Source organism: Thamnophis sirtalis, unplaced genomic scaffold (genome assembly GCF_051295495.1).
Source record: "Thamnophis sirtalis isolate CommonGarterSnake01/CBP01778 unplaced genomic scaffold, rThaSir2_p1.2 scaffold_11, whole genome shotgun sequence".
Taxonomy (NCBI): Eukaryota; Metazoa; Chordata; class Lepidosauria; order Squamata; family Natricidae; genus Thamnophis; species Thamnophis sirtalis.
Window position 1 is genome coordinate 42,424,691 of NW_028261391.1, and position 18,597 is coordinate 42,443,287.

The 18,597-nt window shown below is 35.0% G+C and overlaps 1 protein-coding gene across 1 annotated transcript in view; it reads right to left on the bottom strand.

Annotated features, from left to right (window-relative positions):
- Positions 1-3,700: 3,700 nt before the first annotated feature.
- Positions 3,701-18,597, bottom strand: part of HS6ST1 (heparan sulfate 6-O-sulfotransferase 1) — a 182,552-nt gene continuing 167,655 nt past the window's right edge. The window contains exon 2 of the mRNA XM_014056204.2: positions 3,701-5,724. Coding sequence (XP_013911679.2) covers positions 5,016-5,724 — 709 coding nt within the window. The 3' untranslated portion in view covers positions 3,701-5,015. The remainder of the gene's footprint in view (positions 5,725-18,597) is intronic.

The following is an 18,597-nucleotide window of genomic DNA, read 5'->3' on the forward strand; positions in this document are numbered from 1 at the left end:
CTTTCTGCATAATCTTTTAAAATCATTATGTACATGCTTTATTCTTGTCAGTCATCCTCAACCTTATTCTCTAGATGCAATTATACTGCAGCTACAGAATTTCCAGCCAGCAAAGGATTTTTAGCCAGAACATATTCAAGGTATACCAAGTGAGGGTTGGCTTGGCTGAAGCTATTCTTTCCCCACTACTGCTATAATTTCCAAGACAATTCTCTGTAGATTTAAAAAAAATGGCTACAAGATTAGACACATCCAAACTCTTAGAATGTAGCATTTCAGTGTATTTAATAAGATGATGAGAGAAATCTTGCACAAGTATAATGAGTTAATAATTTCCCATGCCAAAAATGGAGAACCACTAGATTTTCCTTTTGTTAAATTTTCCTAATAATTATTCTGCAAAATCCTATGCCAACCCATATGCATACTGCAGTTGAATAAAAACCTTCCTACCTGATCAAGCCAGAGAGGTCTATCTGGTCAAGCATCCCGTTTCTCCTAAAAGTCAGCTAGCTCAGTGTTTCTCAACCTCAACAACTTTAAGATGTATGAACTTCAATTTCCAGAATTCCCAAGTCTGCTCTGAGCTAGATAATTCCAGAAAAGTCAACTCCTATTGTTACCCAGCAACTGGTATACATAAAGGAAATTGCTTGAAATTGCTTGTTTTCATTGTCAGGGCTAGGAGCTGATTTCCTATAAGAACACAAGACTGAGTGCAGATACCACAATAGAGTCCCAAAACAACAGAGGGAGCACTAGTCATTCAACTGGTTAATTCCTCTTTTGTAATTACCCTTCTCTGTTAAGAAATTTCACTAGGGAAAGCTGCCCTCAATCTAATCCCAGTGTACTCCAAGTTGGAAAGCTTTGTTAATTACATCTGTTTCTGGAAAGGATCTTCCAGTTATAAAAAACTGACAAGAAATCTAATACATTGTGTTATATGAAAAATACATAGCTGGCTTATGGCCTCAGAACTATTTCACAAATCCCCATTCAGTTCTCATTTCAGGCGGCTTCTGCAGAAAACAATTTCTTAAGTAATTTCAGTGAAGATTGAGCTATAATGCGCTGGCTGGTACTGCAAAATTCTCTTTTGCTAAAAGTCTGGAACCAATGTCCTGGAACACTAGGGAGTGCGGTGGGAAGGATGTCTGCTGTTGGAAATGTTTATAACATTTCTTCTGTAGGGATTGTTCTGACTAAGTAAGCATGCTGATTTTAAATAGCTAGAGGAGATGTTTTCTAGACTTCCCCAGCACCAGCACTGCTGACATTATAAACTGCTCCTGTCAGAGTTAAGGAAATCTCAGAAGATGATATGGAGGTTGAAAAGACACAACAGGAACTACCCAAAAAGTGCCCTGTTATATTGTAGACAAAGGATTTTAAGCTAAGCATGTTTTTTTTCTTTACAGTATCATTGATCTGCTCTTGAACTATCTGGTCACACATCAAAGAATATATAAAATTTCTTCCCATGATATTAATGAATTCTTCTAAACAGTCACATTTAGCGTTTTAGAGTTTTTAGAGTCCCACTTTTTTTCTATATCCTTATAATAGTCCTTATAACAATTTTAAAATCATGGACTGATTTCCTTTATTTCTCATACCCAATCATAGCTTATTTGCCTTTGCAGTTTCAGTCCTTTTTGTCCAACTTAGATGGATTAGTCCAAATTATTTTGAATGACTTAAATGTCTTTGTAATAGTATAATACTGTATCTTAGCAAAAGTTGGGAAGACAACTGAACTATTGTGACAGGCCATGAAATTGTTATTTCTCTCTGCTGCAAGAAACTATATTGTGATCTAAGCATAAAATGACCACACATTCACTCACTTTGGCGCTGAAGCTGACAATAATATTCAGTAATTTTTATTTTCTTAACTTTTACTTATAAAAACATCAAACAAAAATATTGGAGGAAGCTTATTTTCACAAGCAGATCCATTAAGGTTTTTTTTAATCCAGGTTGTTGTGGAAATTAAATTTAAACACACAAAAAACCTAGTTTCCCTTTATCTTTATCCACATGATGAAGAAGCCCTAGAAACTTGCTGTTTGTCATACAAAGCCTAATAGAACAGACTCTCTGCTGTTCACACTATGCATATTGATTAGTTGCTGCAGCACATTTTTGTGAGACCACAGTGATGAACCCAGTACAAACACTCTGGGTAAAGCTCCATTTTCTGCATGTCCAATGTTTTTGCGGCAGATGTTTTTGCAAGCAGATAATTTTAAAAAGTTTTTTTATTTGTTGCAAAAGTCCAGAGTTTTCCAGAGAATTAGCAGACTGTTGTTAATCCCTAAATTTAAGATTTAGAGATATAAAGTCTCCCTCCCCATCCCAGTTATATTCAAATGCTTAGTTTTGATGAACTGTGAATATGAAGGGCATTTTCAAATACAGCAGAAAACCTTTCGACTGACTTGAGCTGCCAAATATTTGTATTTAAGAACTAGCATGTCTTTCAGGATGTAGATCATTACAGGTCCCTTGGTATTTGTGTTAAATACTGAAATAGATGGATAAGGTTATGTTTAAATCACGTTTTCCTTCTGTTATCACTCTAAATATCACTCACTGTCCTGTGGATGAAACATAGAAGCAGCAAGCTGAGCATATATAATAGGTTGCTTAATTAGGCAACCTCCTTAGGAAGAAGACCAAATCTTAGGACATGAAGCTTACATTGAGAACTGTGGGAAAGAATACAGGAAGTCCTTGATTCATGACCACAATTGGGAACAGAATTTCTGTTGCTTCGCAAGGTGGTTGTTAAGTAAATCACACCCAATTTTACCTTTTGTTATGGTTGTTAAGTGAACCATTGAATTATTAACTGAATCATATTGCATTATTAAATGAATTTAATTTCCCACATTGACTTTGCTTGTTGGAAGCCAGCTTGGAAGGTTGCAAATGGTGATCATATGATTTTGGAACATTGCAACTTTTTGCATTTGTATTTTAACTTTCGTAAATATATGCCACTAGCTAAGTGCATGAATTTGGATCATGGGACTATGGAGAACACTGCAAATGTTGCAGATGCAAGGACTAGTTGTTAAGTCACTGTTTTCTAACTTCGAATGGCTGCTAAATGAATAGCTCTATGTCAAGCACTACCTATATTGAGATACAGAACCAAAAGAAAGTTCGATACTTTCTTGTGCTGAAAACCATGTACTAGCTTTTCTCTATGATGCAGATTGCGCCCGATCTTTGAGAATCAGCTGTCAACCTTCATATTCAAATACTATCTACAAGTTAACTCAGTATCCAAGAGAACAGAAACAATAAGTCATAATGACAAACACAATTTGGTTTCCTTCAGACTCTCATTTTATAAAACTATTTAAAAACTTATAAAAGTGTTTTGAAAATAAAAGACATAGGTTTTTGGAGAGACAGTAAATGATAACTGGATGCTTTCAAAAAGAAAAAAATGTATGGCATTGTGATTTTAAAAAAATGTTTATATAAAGGCTTATAAAATCAGAGCTTGAAGTGAGAACAACTGAGCGCTTCTAGCCTTACAAGTTCTCGTTTGCTCAAAAATAAGAAAGCAAGCCAGACAAGTAAAGTTTCCTTCAAGTAAGCAAATAACTTCATGGACACATCCATGCAAGATTTGTTTTTGGTAATACTGTGGAAGTGCCACCTTTATGGGATTATTTCCCCCCCCCCCAATTTTCTCATCTAGTCTAAAGCCTTAGTATACTTTAATATTATCACACTCCTAAGTCCTGAGACTGCTTAGGTTTTCAGCTCAGACACGATCAGCCAAATGCTGCCATGTGTTGATGCAACGCAGAGTCTTAAATTCAACATCAGCACTCCCATAAATAGTAGATATTATCCAGTGAAAATTAGTTGCATCTAAATCTCCCTGACAATCAGTGGAGACGAATTACTTCATTAAATTTTAAGTTAGCCTCAATTGACCTAGGGCTTATAATGATCTAATGTTTATTGTATAGCAGTCACTATACAGCAATGGACAATATGTAATGCCAAATAATGAACAATCACTTTGAATAATAACTGTGCCGTATTAAATCAACATCCAAACAGAGGGGAAGAATATTTTCCATCATGAGCAGAACAACCACCAAATGAGAATTTAGAATTTGCATGGAATATGTTGGCCTCAGTTCATCATATTCTTTAAATTTATTAGAGTGATACACAGTCAGTCTTTCTCTAGGAAATGATTTTTTTTAACCACTTTGTGATAAGATCATTTACAGTTAGTTTTACAAGGGATTTAATTCTCTCTTTAACAAGGGCTGAGAAAATGTATGCACAGATTCACCAGTTGTTTTGATAGTGTAGAGTGTATGAGTGTGAATGTATGCATGCAAAACACCAGTGCCATGTAATCCAAACTTCAGTCCCCAATTCGTAGTCCAGGCTGTAATTTGTTTGCTGAATGTTTCTTATTCTCTATTTTTTAAATTTCCTTTTAGTTTGACTGCTGTTGGTTATATATTCTGCCTTTGTTTTAGCCATGATTTCAATCTGAAGTCAAGCAGGCTGGATCTGGGACCACGTCACTGTGTGGCAGGTTCACTGCCATTATGATGGTGACGTTCACCACTGAACATCTCATATAGACAAGGGAGGAAAACACTGATTCTTTGAAGCTCATTTGCCATTGCCGATGGAGAAGAGTGGTACAAAAGCTTTCTCTATGATGTCTAGATCTGCAGCTAGGAGATGAAATATGTGGTGATATTTGGCCTCAGATCTAGGGGACTTACACTTGTGCATTTTAAACTCTGAGCTCACTTTTTTATTATTTTTATTTTGTTTTATTAAGAACCCCATTGGTCTGGTAAGAAACAGTAAAAAGACCCTTTGTTTAAAGAAGCATTCTACTTTCTGTTTTACAGATTGTTTTAAATAAGTTTTTTTTTTTTAAATTCCATGTTCTTTTGTAATGGAAACACTAATATCTTGGGTTTTTTTTTTTTTTGTATAAAATTCTTTCAATGCTACCACTTCTCTATAATATGGCTCATGTAGTCCTCGGTAGGCAACCGTCCTTGTTCTTCTGTCTCTTCCCTGGGAAGTGCTTCATTTGATCGGTGAAGAAGCCTTTCTTCCCGATTCTTTATTCTCTGCTCCATCCTCTCCAGCTGCCTTTTGTACTGATAGCGCTGTTGGAAGAGGTCTTTTGCATAGTCGTACAGCTGCATGTCCAAGTCATTAAGTTCTTCAATTCTCCGTATGGTCTTGGTGTCCACCTCCACTCCACCTGCTCTTGTGCTATTATACTGCATGAATGGCCTGATAAATTTTAGATTGAAAGTTCTCTCAAACAAATACTGTGTTTTTCTCTGGAATTCTGTCAAGCCAAAAAAGGCCATGTCTCTGAGATTTTTCTTGGCACTTTCCAGCAGTATCTGTGCTCGTTTGTTTTCTGGTATGAAGGACATATTGTAGCAGCCTACCAAGCTTAGGTCAGCCAACATCCTCACTTGGCGATTGTTAGCTAAGTTATATGGGCAATCCATGAACTCCTGAAGAGTACAGCCTGACCAGTCTGTGCCTTCATAGCATGATGGCAGTTCTTCAGGGGTTGGTGTCCGGCCATCACACATATGTAAGGATGTTTTCCAGGTAGCTCCTCGTTGGACATGCCTCCATTCACTGAGATAACGGGACACAGGATCCCTTAGCAGAGTGATGTAATAAAATTTCCTGTAAGAGAGAAAAAATGCATGTAAGAATTACAGATTGTACACATAACTATTTTTATTTTTATTTTATTATTTATGTATTTATTTATTAAATTTATTGGCAGCCCATCTTATCACAGGGTAACTTATCCAGTGGCAGTTAATAATATTACTTGTTTCTTATTAATTTTTAAGGTTTACATTATCTGAATCATATACATTTCTTTTCCACTAGGCTCCGTAGTACTAGTTTCAAGGAGTGTCAGTATAATTCAATATAACTCAACTGATCTGTGATCATTCAACAGTTCTTTTGGCATTAAGAATCAACTGACATTTCATATTATTATACAATTAAATGTACATGGCAATAAGAAAGAAAGACAGGAAACAGAAAGATACAGAGGGAGAAACATACAATACTCTATTGTGGTGGTACTTCTCATCAAAAATCACTTGTCATGACAAGGAACACAGGATAAGCAACAGTGGGCTTCTAGCCAATAAATGACAGAATAATCATGATCAGAATTGCAGCCAAATCATTCAGTATAATAAAAATACAGATTTATGTACCTTAGGAGATAACTTAGACTGAGAACTAGAAGATTTTTATGGCACAGTACAAGAAGCCATTTCTTTAGTAAAGACTATGAATATCCCAACGGTTATGGGATAACTCAATGCAAGTATAACAAACCCCAAGGTAATAATAATGTTGGGGAAGAAAGACCCTCCCCAAATAAAAAAACATATATCAGTGTAACATGTTCCTTAAAAAGGCCAAAACTTTGTCTAATTAATCTACTTAATCAGGCAAATGGAAAAAAAAACTGATGAATTATCAACATAAATTGCATCAAAACATTTAAAGAACTAAATAATATTGTGACCTCAAGGGGAATGAATTTAAATTAAGAATGATCAAATGCTATGTTTAGTCACTTCTCTTTTATGACATCAAACATGGATGGTATCCTTCCAGGGTGAGAACAACCTTTGAAATGTGGCATTTAAGGAGAATATTGAAAATTCTTTGGAGTCATAAAAGGTAAAAAAACAACTTGAAATCCTAGAGAAACCTCATAAAGACCAATAAACAAAGAAAAATGTGATATTTGGTACATTTATTTAGTATTACACATATCCCCGGGGAAAGGATGTTCCAGAGAATGGGAATCCCTGCAGAGGAGACCTTCCATCTAACTGATTTTCCATGGAATTCGAATTGCAAATTCCCTCAAGATATTTGAACTGGATGGGTAAACTCAATTTGGCAAGGCAGGACCCGATACGGGGGTGAAATGTTTCACCTTACAGATTTTTAATCGCATCCTATTTGAAATGAGCTCAGAAGCCTATTGGTAATTACTGCAGGGAACCCAAAGTCTGTGTTATCCTGTATTGCCAGGATTGGTGTGCCAGTCATCTGGCTGCTGCATTTTGAGCTAATGGCCTGAATCCAATGTTTTATGTCTGGCATCATTATATATCGCTGCATTGTTTGTCTTGTATCATTGACTGAAATTTTCCAACTTTCTTTGCTCTCTGCCTGCTCTAATAGGTTTCCTTTCTGTGACATGCAATAATGGTGATGTAACTTTAAATGATTATGTTCAGGAGCTCATAATGAAAGCTCTCACAGCTGCTTACCCAAGGGTATTCCATATTCATGCTCCAATGGATCCACACATAAACTTGATTTCTTATTTATACTTAAGGAGAATAACAACCAGGATTTTGTTTAAAAAGCCTACCTTTATAAACATCTAAGAAGATCAAACAAACGACTAACTCCTATATAAGTCACAATTACTACTCTGTGCATAATTACTTTGAAGGAAACAAAGCAAAACAAAACAAAATAGGGGAACTATGTAATTGGACAGAAATATTATCATACTATTTGTGTAGATATTGACCCAATACCAATGATGTTATGAAATGATAACACATCAGGGCCTAGATCTACACAGGTTTGGAAAGTAAATATTTTGTTGAGAAGGATATCAAACTTTTAGGATTTCTGAAAAGTTTTATTAACTTGTATTCTTTCCTTGCATTTTTACAGATAAATGGCATGGAGTAGGAGGGAAAAATTAGAGAGAATTTGCCCAATCCAAAAATAAAAAGTAACATTTTGTTGTTTTCTCCCTACTTTTCTAAATAGTTTCCTCCCACTTCTATTTCTCTCCTATTTTTTGCAATGATCAGGAATTATAGTTAACAGGATGCTACAGATCTGCTGATCACATTTTTTCCCCTTGCTGTTTTTATACTTGTGATTCTTAAACTTGAATTTCATACTATTTTATGAATACATACAATGTATATAATTTCCTTCTGTTAGTGTATGATAATGACATTTAAACTTCAGCAAAAATTAATAATATATAAAACTGTCAAGTTGTATTGCATTATCACAAACTTTTCATTATGGAGATTTCATAGTCCACTTTGTCATATGAGATCAAATTATGTTTACATCCAGGATAACCAGTTTTAAAAACTAAACTTATTTGATTTAATTAATCTATATGAGCAGTTTGACTAATAAATATATAAAATTAAAAATAACAATGATTCATTTTTCCCAAGCAGGATACTGCTATGATTTAAATTATCAATGCTATGAAACACCAAACAGGGAGGGATAAAATATCAGTGGAATACATAAAGATTATAAATGATGTGAAATGTTTCATTGAGGAAGAGAGACAAACATTGATTCTGATCACTTAAAAGTTCTGACAAGTGGATATTTTTTTCAAACCAGAGGAATTCTCAACCTCAAACTTGTTTTTCAATCTCTCTTCTCAGAAGCCAATGTAAAAAAAATACTTAAAATATTAAAATATTCTATGCTATATACTAGATCTAATATATCCTGAAGTGTGCCAAGTCTGGGATGCACAATAATAATGCAAAATCCAAATATTCTGCCATTGTTATTGACATTGATACAAATACTGAAATTCTATATATTAGAATTTAATTTAATTACTTTGTTTCTGTTTTCTATATTGTGTTAAATCTTGTTTCTTAAATCCATCATCAATTCATTTCTAACCATGGGATTCAATCAGATCTGATTGGCAAGGATCTATGGTTTAGATGATGTAATGTTTGCCTACCAGTGTTATTTGTACAGACACTTGGGTGTATCTAACATTAAATATTTAGCAAGTTGTGCTAAAAATGTACAGAAGAAAAAAATGTTTTAGAATAGTAAGAGCCACTCAGAGCCATTTTCAGCAAGAAATTATGGCACTATTTTTATTTATTGGAAACACCTCCATTGAAACCATCAATAGGAGAATTCCTTGAAGTGCAAGTGGCAGTTTCAACTACTACTTTTTTATGTGGACGGATGGAAGAGAAAATTTAAACTCCTCTCCCCATCTTCCATAATCCTGAAGGTGCTCAGGGTTATTAAGTCTACTATTCACATAACAAGAAACCATCAAAATATAGGTGAAGCTTGACTTATGATCACGAGCATTCAAAGTTACAATGACACTGAGTGAATGGGACTTACAATGGGCCCTGGAGTTCTGGCTGTTCCAACATCCTTGCGGCCATGTAATTGTGATTTGGTGCTTGCAGTTATGTTTCAGTGAGCTGTGGTCACCTGATTGCAATTTATGATGTTCCCTGCCAACTTCCAACAAGTGAAGTGAACAGAGAAGCTAGCAGGAAGTCAGCAGCTGGAGCATGTGAGGTCCTTGCTTAAAAACCTGCTGAGGTCTTATTTAGTTATGGCAAGTGGGACTGCCGGAATTGCCATTGCTAAATGATGGGCTCACATGATGTTTATGACCATGTTGCTTAGAATTGGAATTCCTGGTCCCAACTGCTGTAGCAACCCAGGGGCTACCTGTAAATACAATAGTCTTAAGGTAATTAATATCATGTCTACTTTTACTAATTAGTGAGCAGATTGAGCACAGTAATGCCTGCATTCTTTCAAAAGAAAGTGTCTGTGGATATTCTCAGTCATCCAGGTCATGGCTGTCCCAAAGATGCTCCCTTAAGAAGACAACTGGACCTTCTCATTTCTCTTTGAAGACATTTAACTTTTCATACAACAAACTTCTTCAGCTCTGACTTACTTTCAGAAAAAAGCATTTGCATGTATAATGCTGAGGCAAGGGGAGGCAGGTTTCCTACTTGATATAACTTGCATGGATATACTTACACAAACACACACAAAAATGGGATTGACAAGGCCCTTGGCTCCTATGCGCACAGCACTGAAGCCTCCAACTGCTAAATTTCCACTGTTAACTTCCATATCACTATCAATTTCATTCCAGAAAAATGCCCTTTCTCTATGAGGTTATTCATAAAGAATAATGTGACTAACCCACATTTTGAAGTAGCTTAATGAAAGAATAGAGTTTGAAATTAAAGTCCTTTAGAATTAATGGGCTGATTCATTAATGAAATTAAAGTATATTGAGATGTAAATCGAAGGTAGGAGATTATGAAAGTGGGATAAAGAGAGGAAGAAAAACGAAGAGAAGTATTAATGAAATAATTCAAAACATTTTCTCTCAGCTAGGGATGTATGTATATATGTATATGTGTTTGTTTGTTTGTGTGTGTGTGTGTGTGTGTGTGTGTGTGTATGTATGTATGTATGTATACACACACACACATAAGACCAGAATAAATCAAATACATAATAAAACAAAACAGTTTATTGCTCTATTGTTCTCTAGATTTCTGCATTTGTTCTTTTATTCAAATTCCAGGAAATTTGGAATTGGAGTTGCTTATCTGGTTTTGTGCCAATCAGGAAAGAAATTCTCTACTCCTCCCTACGAGAGAAAAGGAACAGAAAGGAAAAATGGGAATTGCCTACCTGAGAGAAAGGGAAAAATCTTTCAATCCTGATTTTGATGACCGCCTTCCTTTATCTAATTTGACAGGTTGGGTTTGATTGACAGGTTAAATTGATGCTTTCTTTTAATTCTTTCATATATTTTTCTCTTGGGACAGGATTTCTTTGCATCCACTTTAGTACATCTCACCATAGTCATTAAAGAGAAGACTCTCGCCAGAGGCCAGTGGAGTCTTTTCAATTACAACTTCCATCTTCACAATTGAGTATGCTGTGTGAAGATGATGGGACTGTACTCCCAACATTCTCTGCATGTTTTGTAACAGTGAATTTGTAAGGCATTATATTCTCCAAATAACCTCATTTATCTGAAATAATGACAGTGAATTTAAGATAATCCACCAGAAGGAAAAAAAATGTGAACTAAAACAAAGATTCTTTTTAAAATGGACATATTTTAGCAGACTGCTATATTTATATATCAGGTGTGAGACTCCATTTAAATTGGTAGGCTGTCTGATATTTTTTCTTGCTAGATTAATTTCCTGTTACCATTCTTTATTAAATGATACTATGCCTAAAGTAGGATAAACTTGAAGAAATAATCAATCACAATGCACAATAATTTCCTTGCTTACAAGAAGAAATTCCTTTCCATGTTTCTTATTGCAGGACAAAAATCAACACAGGGAAACTTGCTCTGAGGTATATTCAGAATTTTGCAAAAAGTCTAGGCCAGGATTAGTGCTGCTGCTTATATTGTTAATCAGACACCATGAATTCCACAAATAAATATTGTAGTGTAAACAATTGCTCTGTAGATTGTGATATACACAGAATTTATTTAGTTATCTATAAATGTATTTATTTAATTTATATCCCACATTTACTATTTTGACTTCTATCAGGCATATATTATAAAATTCTACTAATACAGGTAGACCTTGATTTACAACCATTTGTTCAGTGACTGTTAGAAGTTACAACAAGGCTGAGTGAATATGGTTGCAACTGTTCTCCAAAGTTCCAACTGTCTCAATATCCCTGGATCATGTAATCATGATATGGGAACTTGGTGACTGGCTCACCCAACCTGTTGCAGCGCTCTATGATCATATGATTATTTGTGATCTTCCTTGCTGGCTTCCCCAGAAAAATAATGGGGAAGCCAGCAGGAAAGGTTGCAAATTGCTGAGGTAAGACTGTTCCACTCGCTCTCTCTCTCTCACACACACACCCTTGTCTCTTCTGTGCTTGCACTGAATTGGCTGCTCACATACTCCTGTACCTTGCACACCTCCATGCACTCCATACACCCTCCCAGACCTCTCATATCCTCTCACACTCCCGTGCACCCTTGGATCCATTCCGTGCCTTCCCCATGCACCCTCAGATATCCTCTCCAACTCTCCCCATGCCTCCCTCACATCCTATCACACCGCTTTGTGCCCTTCCCACCTAGGAGCAGCTACGTACTTGCCTGCTGGGTTGCATGCAAACTGCCTGGAACTTATAACTTCTTGCTAACTTTCTCACTGTCCTGTTTCACAATCACACATGCCTCAAATATGTGTTATTAGGAGCAGAACGGAAATGGAAACATTGGACCAGGTGCTTCTTTCAGTTTCACATATTGTACTAGAACATAATGCAATTTGTTTGCTTTTGGCTTAGTGTAATATGTGAACTCAGACATTATTGGTTGTAGATCATGGCTTACAGCTACATATTATTGAACCGAGCCAATTACAGCAAATCCTGATTAAGCCTAACAGTGTTTTAATACACATTAAACTCAGCTTAGTGATTCATCACAATGCCAAAAAAGTTCAATCAGAAAGAATGTGAGCATATTGCAACACAAAGGCTGCTATTTTGTAAACTATGATTTATAGTATAGCATTACAGGTAAAGCTAGCCAATTAGATGTGATAAGATGAGATAAACCATGGTTTATTGAAATATGGATACCAAGAAAGTGTAATGATTCTTATTAGGCAGAAAGCAGGTTTCTAGCTTCTCAAATTGTAGCATAGAAACCCTGCTGCATTTACATTGAGGTGAGTTGGTTGTGACACAAGTCACAGGTCGTGAAATGTATGAAATTCAATGCAGTTTCTCTGAAACTCCAAACGCCAGAGGCCTTCTGGTCTAAGTAAATTCCAGAGAGTCTCCCCTAAGCCATCTGGGATTTAAAAGCTCAGGTTAATGCTCATTTGACTTTATTGCGAGAGATCTTACAGTTATGTGGCTGCCAAGCAGCCTCTTCATGCTATCCCTTGGATGATTTCCAAATCTTTCTGGAAATGCCTTGTCTGGTTTCCTGGCTTGTCAATAACATATTTTCCTGCCATTGCTTAAAAAAACATGTATTGATTGATGCCTTCTTTATCAGAGGATGAAGTGAACAACTGAATGTCTAGTTCCAAGTTTCTACATTTGGAAAGATTTCCAGTGCTGAGCAAGATCCAGTGACTTGCCATGAGTCTTAGCGATTGAAATGCCATTCTTCTGCTAAGCTGTGGCAAAATCCACTTCCAGCCAAGTGTTCTGAATCCAAAATTTAGTAAAAGCTTTTCTCTTGCAGACTCTTTTCTCATCCATATTTTGATGGCTGTTGCAAATCCAGCAAAAGCTGCATTGTTAAGATATTTTCAAGTTTTCTGTTTTCATTTTTTTTAAAATCTGCATGCGTACTTAAATAAAAAGTGCTTTTGTAACTCTTATAATGATAGCTTATTGTAGTTAATCCAACCGGACCAGTACTATACCTGAAAAGAACTGGGATTTTGTTCCCCAAATAACTTATCTTTAAAATGGAAGGGTTAATTTAATTAATATTTTTGTATGCTTATATATTCCAAGATCATAGAGCCATATGTCATATTAAATCATACATGATGGCTAGGAAGAAACAAGAAATAACCAATTCCCAATAGATGGAAGATGGTGAGAAGACAAATTGCCATGAAGAAAATAACTAAAATGCCAGCTGATACCCTTAATTACCCTTATAACTTTATGCCAAAAAAAAAAGTCTGACCTGACACACATTACATATTAACAGGTATTACTTCATCAAGGAGATATTTTAGGTACATTCCATAGAGCAATGATGATCAGTAAAGATTATTTTGATAGAATACCCTGCCAAGAATATATATCTTGAAAAAAAAGTTATATTTGGAACTGTTTGCCACTGTTTTGTAAATGAGAAGAATTCTAAGTTCATTCAGGTCTCACATTATGTTATAAATACTCTAAATAAACAAAGGAGGTAATAATTCTCCACACATACACAAATACACTTGATAAATGTTAAATTTTCTAGAAGTCTCTTTTATCTTTTGAAATTAAAACATCCATTTTCCATTTTTTTCTCCACTCTCTCATCAACCACCTTTCCTATTTCAATATTACATACTTACCCACATACATAAATAAACAATTGGTAATAAATAAATGTGCTTCCTCTGAGAAGGTGCTCATTAAAATCTTGGTTTCTTGATTTTGCTATGCACAAAGTTAACAATCAAAGCCTTTTAACTACTGTCAGTAAAAATAACACATACATTTCCCTATATTTATATTTTTCTTGGATATTTACACAAAGCACAGGTTGGCATAGATTTTGAACCATATCCAGTTTCTTTAGGTCATGACAAAAAAATGCATTCAGCCTGCCTCCTATGCCTTTTTAACATTACCAGAAGTCACTGACTCCTGCATATTTAGTGACTAGTGCTTTAGTTGCTGCATTTTTCTGAAAGTCCATTTAAAAAAAGATAATAGGTGGTACACTTGGCAACATTAAAAATGATTTCTTATTATATGAAATGCCGAGAAGTTTCATGAATGGACTCTTCTAACGCAGATCATATCCTACCGAATACTGGCTGAAACTGTCATCGGCCACATTCTGATTCAGCAGATAACATTGGTCTAGTTGCACCTATAGCACCAGCTCAAAATATTAAAGTGGACAATAAGGACAGTATTTTTTATTTTAGAATAGTTTTATTAAAATTTGTTTTAGCAAAATAAAAACCATAAAAGAGAACAACTCTATACAGAATCTGGTTAACTAAAGTTCAACACTAAAATGGCAGCAAGATAAGGGTCAACGGAATTCAGGAGGGATTGGACTTGAACTGCTTGTGAAAATGCAATGACTCTGAGCTAATGATGCACTTAACCCTGTCCCCAGCTCTGCCTGCTCTTCTACAATTATAAACAAGTAGCTTCCAATCTTCTTGGTTGTATATATATTTATATTAATTAATATTTCTGATGATGAAGAATTGGAAATTTTGGCTGTGATCCAAAGAATAAATAAATAACACTGGTGAAAATAAGTTGCTTTCTTGGTCTTGTGGCTAAGACCAAGTGTAAATAAGCCAATCTACCAAAAGCTGAGAAGGAAGAATATTATTTCTTTTGGGACTAAAACGTGACTTTAGGTAACAGATATCAACTCCAACCCACCCACCCCAAAGTTTGGAAAGCATTATGATAGTTACTGAGAAAGAGTGCTCAATTTTCGATAAGGTATTCTACAGATAATGATGTAATCAGACCAAAGCTGCATGTCAGATCACTGACAATGTCAGCATTGAAAGATTTCCTTATTTGAAAGATACATTTGGAAAATGTGAGAAAAATGAACCGAGGAAAATGATACATTTTTTTCCATGTGACAAGTGTGAATTAAGGACTTAAAAAATAGCAAAGGGAATGTTTGGAGGTATCAGTGAATTTAAGTAGACCAGAAGAGATGATTTTAAATCAAATGTATATGATTCAGAACATGAGAACATATAAAGGAATACAGTAGCAATGACACTTAAAATCCAGATAACTTTGTTTCACTATAATCCGCATATAGACAACAAAAAAGTGCCTTCTTGGTGGTGATCTCCACTCTATGGAACATTATTCCCCTCCCTCAGGTATGGTGGCCCCATCCTGTTGCTTTTTTAAAAAGCTCTAAAAATGTGTTTTTGTTAATGGGCCTGGGAAATGTGAATGGAGATGGAATCAACCATGTAGTTAATTTGACCATGTAGTTAAGTTGCTGCTGTTATAGGGAGATGGTTTAATGGTTTTATGTTGCGATTTTTAATGTATAAACCACCCAGAGTCACCCATATGTGAGTTGGATGACTATGTAAATTTGTTTAATACACAAAGACACAAATTAATCCAAAAAAGATAAGATCTATTTGTTCTATAGGCATTCAAGGTTTCTGACCATAATTAAAGTATCAGTCAACTTTATTTATAGTCATAGACCAGATTTCTGTGTAAAAATAAAACAAATAAAGCTAATATATTAAAAGGAAAAATATGTAATAAATTATCTTCCAATAAATGTACTGTTTGATTGTTGGTTGCGAAATTAGTATACAGTGATTTGATGGCATATGTGGATACAAAGCCAGACTTTCTCCAACTTGGTCTTTTACATGCCCCATCTATGTGCTCTTTGCTACATGCATCTTGCATTTTGCTGAAGGTCATTGTCTTCTCTTTGTTTCCCCCTTTCCCAGCAGTATCCATTTCTCAAGGGAGCTGATAATTTGAGCATGATTATTTACACCTCTAGTGAGAAATCCAGATTGTTTGGTTTCTTTGATTATTGATAATATTCTTAACAACATTCTCCAACATCTAGTTCAAAAACATAGATACTGTGACAAATTGAGTAGCAAACTGCAAGAGATGTTTTGTTGTAAATTCAAGAAGGATGTAATATTAACAATGGTTGATCAGAATGCAAAAGTTGAAAAAATAGAATTTGGAATCATGGGAAGATTTAGCTTGATAAAGACAGTATAGAAGGTACTAGATTAACAGAGGTTTGCAAACAGAATTCTTTATTTCCAACACTTGTTTTAAGCAAGATCACTGTAGACTTTCCACATTAAAATCAATGTGGACAGAACTGGAATCAAATAGTGACCACAACAGGGATATAAGAAATTGTATTACAGACAACAGAACAGTTGACACATTAGTGGTACCAAATATAGATGATAAATTTGAATAATTATAAAGAATAGTTCTGTCAGTTAATGATGATTTAGAGAACATAGAATATAAGATCAATGTAAACAATAGACTCAGTGTGCTTAGATTATGCAATAGAGTACAAAGGAGCAATTGAAAGATATGAGAATTCATGAAAACTGAAATAGAAAAATATTTCCAAAATTTCAAAGAAGAAAGATCCAAGTAGCTTTCATAACAACCCATCATGATAGCTAGGAAAGATGAAAGATGAAAGCCTCGGGCAAAAATATAGATGAATGTGACTGAATACTGACTTTCAGTGTTAAGTATGAAAGGACAAGGAAAGATAGCTCAATCAATAATGTCAAAAAAGAGAAAAAATAATAAGTAAAAAAAATGAGACAGTTTAAAAGAAGATTAGAGAACGTGCAGGAAAATTTACAGCTAAGGTAGGATTACTCAAACGTAATCACGGACAAGATCTGACAGAAGCAAATGAGGTTAAAAGAAATTGGAAAGGCTATACTGAAACTCTGTAAAAAGGGGATTATAGAATGACAGGAACATTTGTTGGAAGAGTTTGGGAACTGAGTCCATTAGAAAGTGAGATACGACAAGCAATAGACCAACTGTCAAATACTCAACCACTTAAAGTTGCAAGAAAAAAACAGCTAGTGCTAAGTGCTAGGTATTCACAAATGCAAAGGAAAACTGTGACTTTGAGATTGGTACATTTATCTATTCCACAGAAGAGAGTTGCAAGTGAGCATGAACTACTAAGTGTTCATTAGTATACTAATGCTGCTCTAATTTCTCATGCAAACAAAGTTTTGCTTAAAATCTTATGAAGAAGGAGAGTCATATATGGAGAAAGAAATGCCAAATAAACAGAAAAGGCAGGATGTGAGATTAGATAGCTAAAATGACGGAAAGAGCAAAAGAGAACAAATAGGAAATTGACGTGTGTTTTATTGATACAAGAAAACCTTTGACAATGTAGATCATTCCAAAATGTAGAAATGAGTAAGAGCTATGTCAAAATTATCAGCAATACTTTGCTTATCTGATTCAAGCAAATGATGTTCCAGGAAAAAACAATGATTATGCTCACTAGATTAAGAGAAGTAGTAGGAGCAGAAAATGGATGGATGGGATCAAAGAAGTTGAATCCTACTGGTTTGTATATATGTTACCAGGAGACAAGCTTGCTTCAATAATACCTGGTCCATTTAAATGATAAAAATTTCACTATAGAAATAAACTGAGGCTTCCCAGTTCCTCACAACTGTTAAAAGTCTTCCAGTTTTAAACAATTCAATTTTCTGTTACATCCAAATCATTTCTTTATATTTTAGATTAATGAATAAATCAGAACCAGAAACACAAGAAATCTTGTGCCACAATAATTAGTATATAATGTACCATGTAAATATTATGCTATAGATGGCTATATCTACTCTGTGGATATAGCCATCTATAGAACTCTCTATGGAGTTCTAAACTCCTATCAGATTATACTGCTTCCACATTTAATAATTTGGTTCCAACACAAGTAAATACTGAATTAGGCAATGCTATAGATTGGATCTTCCCCTTGAACTATGCAGTAATGAGAAAAGAGTGGCTTATGAAAGAGGCACATGAGGTAGTAAGTATAATAGCCTTCTTCGATCTGAAGCCTTCCAAAGACACATAGCTCTTATTACCCTGACCACAGGCTGAATCTAATAGAAGCTACTGCCTAAAATACAGTATCCCACAGAAGAATTTTCAGAAAGGATAAGACTCTACTCAGTTAAGACCATGATAGGTGACCTTGGGTGAAACACCGATTAGATTCATACATCTCATTCAACCATAATGTAGTTTGTTTGCTTTTGTTTTTTTATGTTCATCAGGATAATGTACTGTTTATAAACTAACTTCTGGGACTTGGCATAACAGTGGCATATTGTGAGATCTACAACAGTTGTAATATATTCAGTTAGCTATGAATAAACAAACCATGGCTTAGCATGATTTAATATGAGAGTCAGG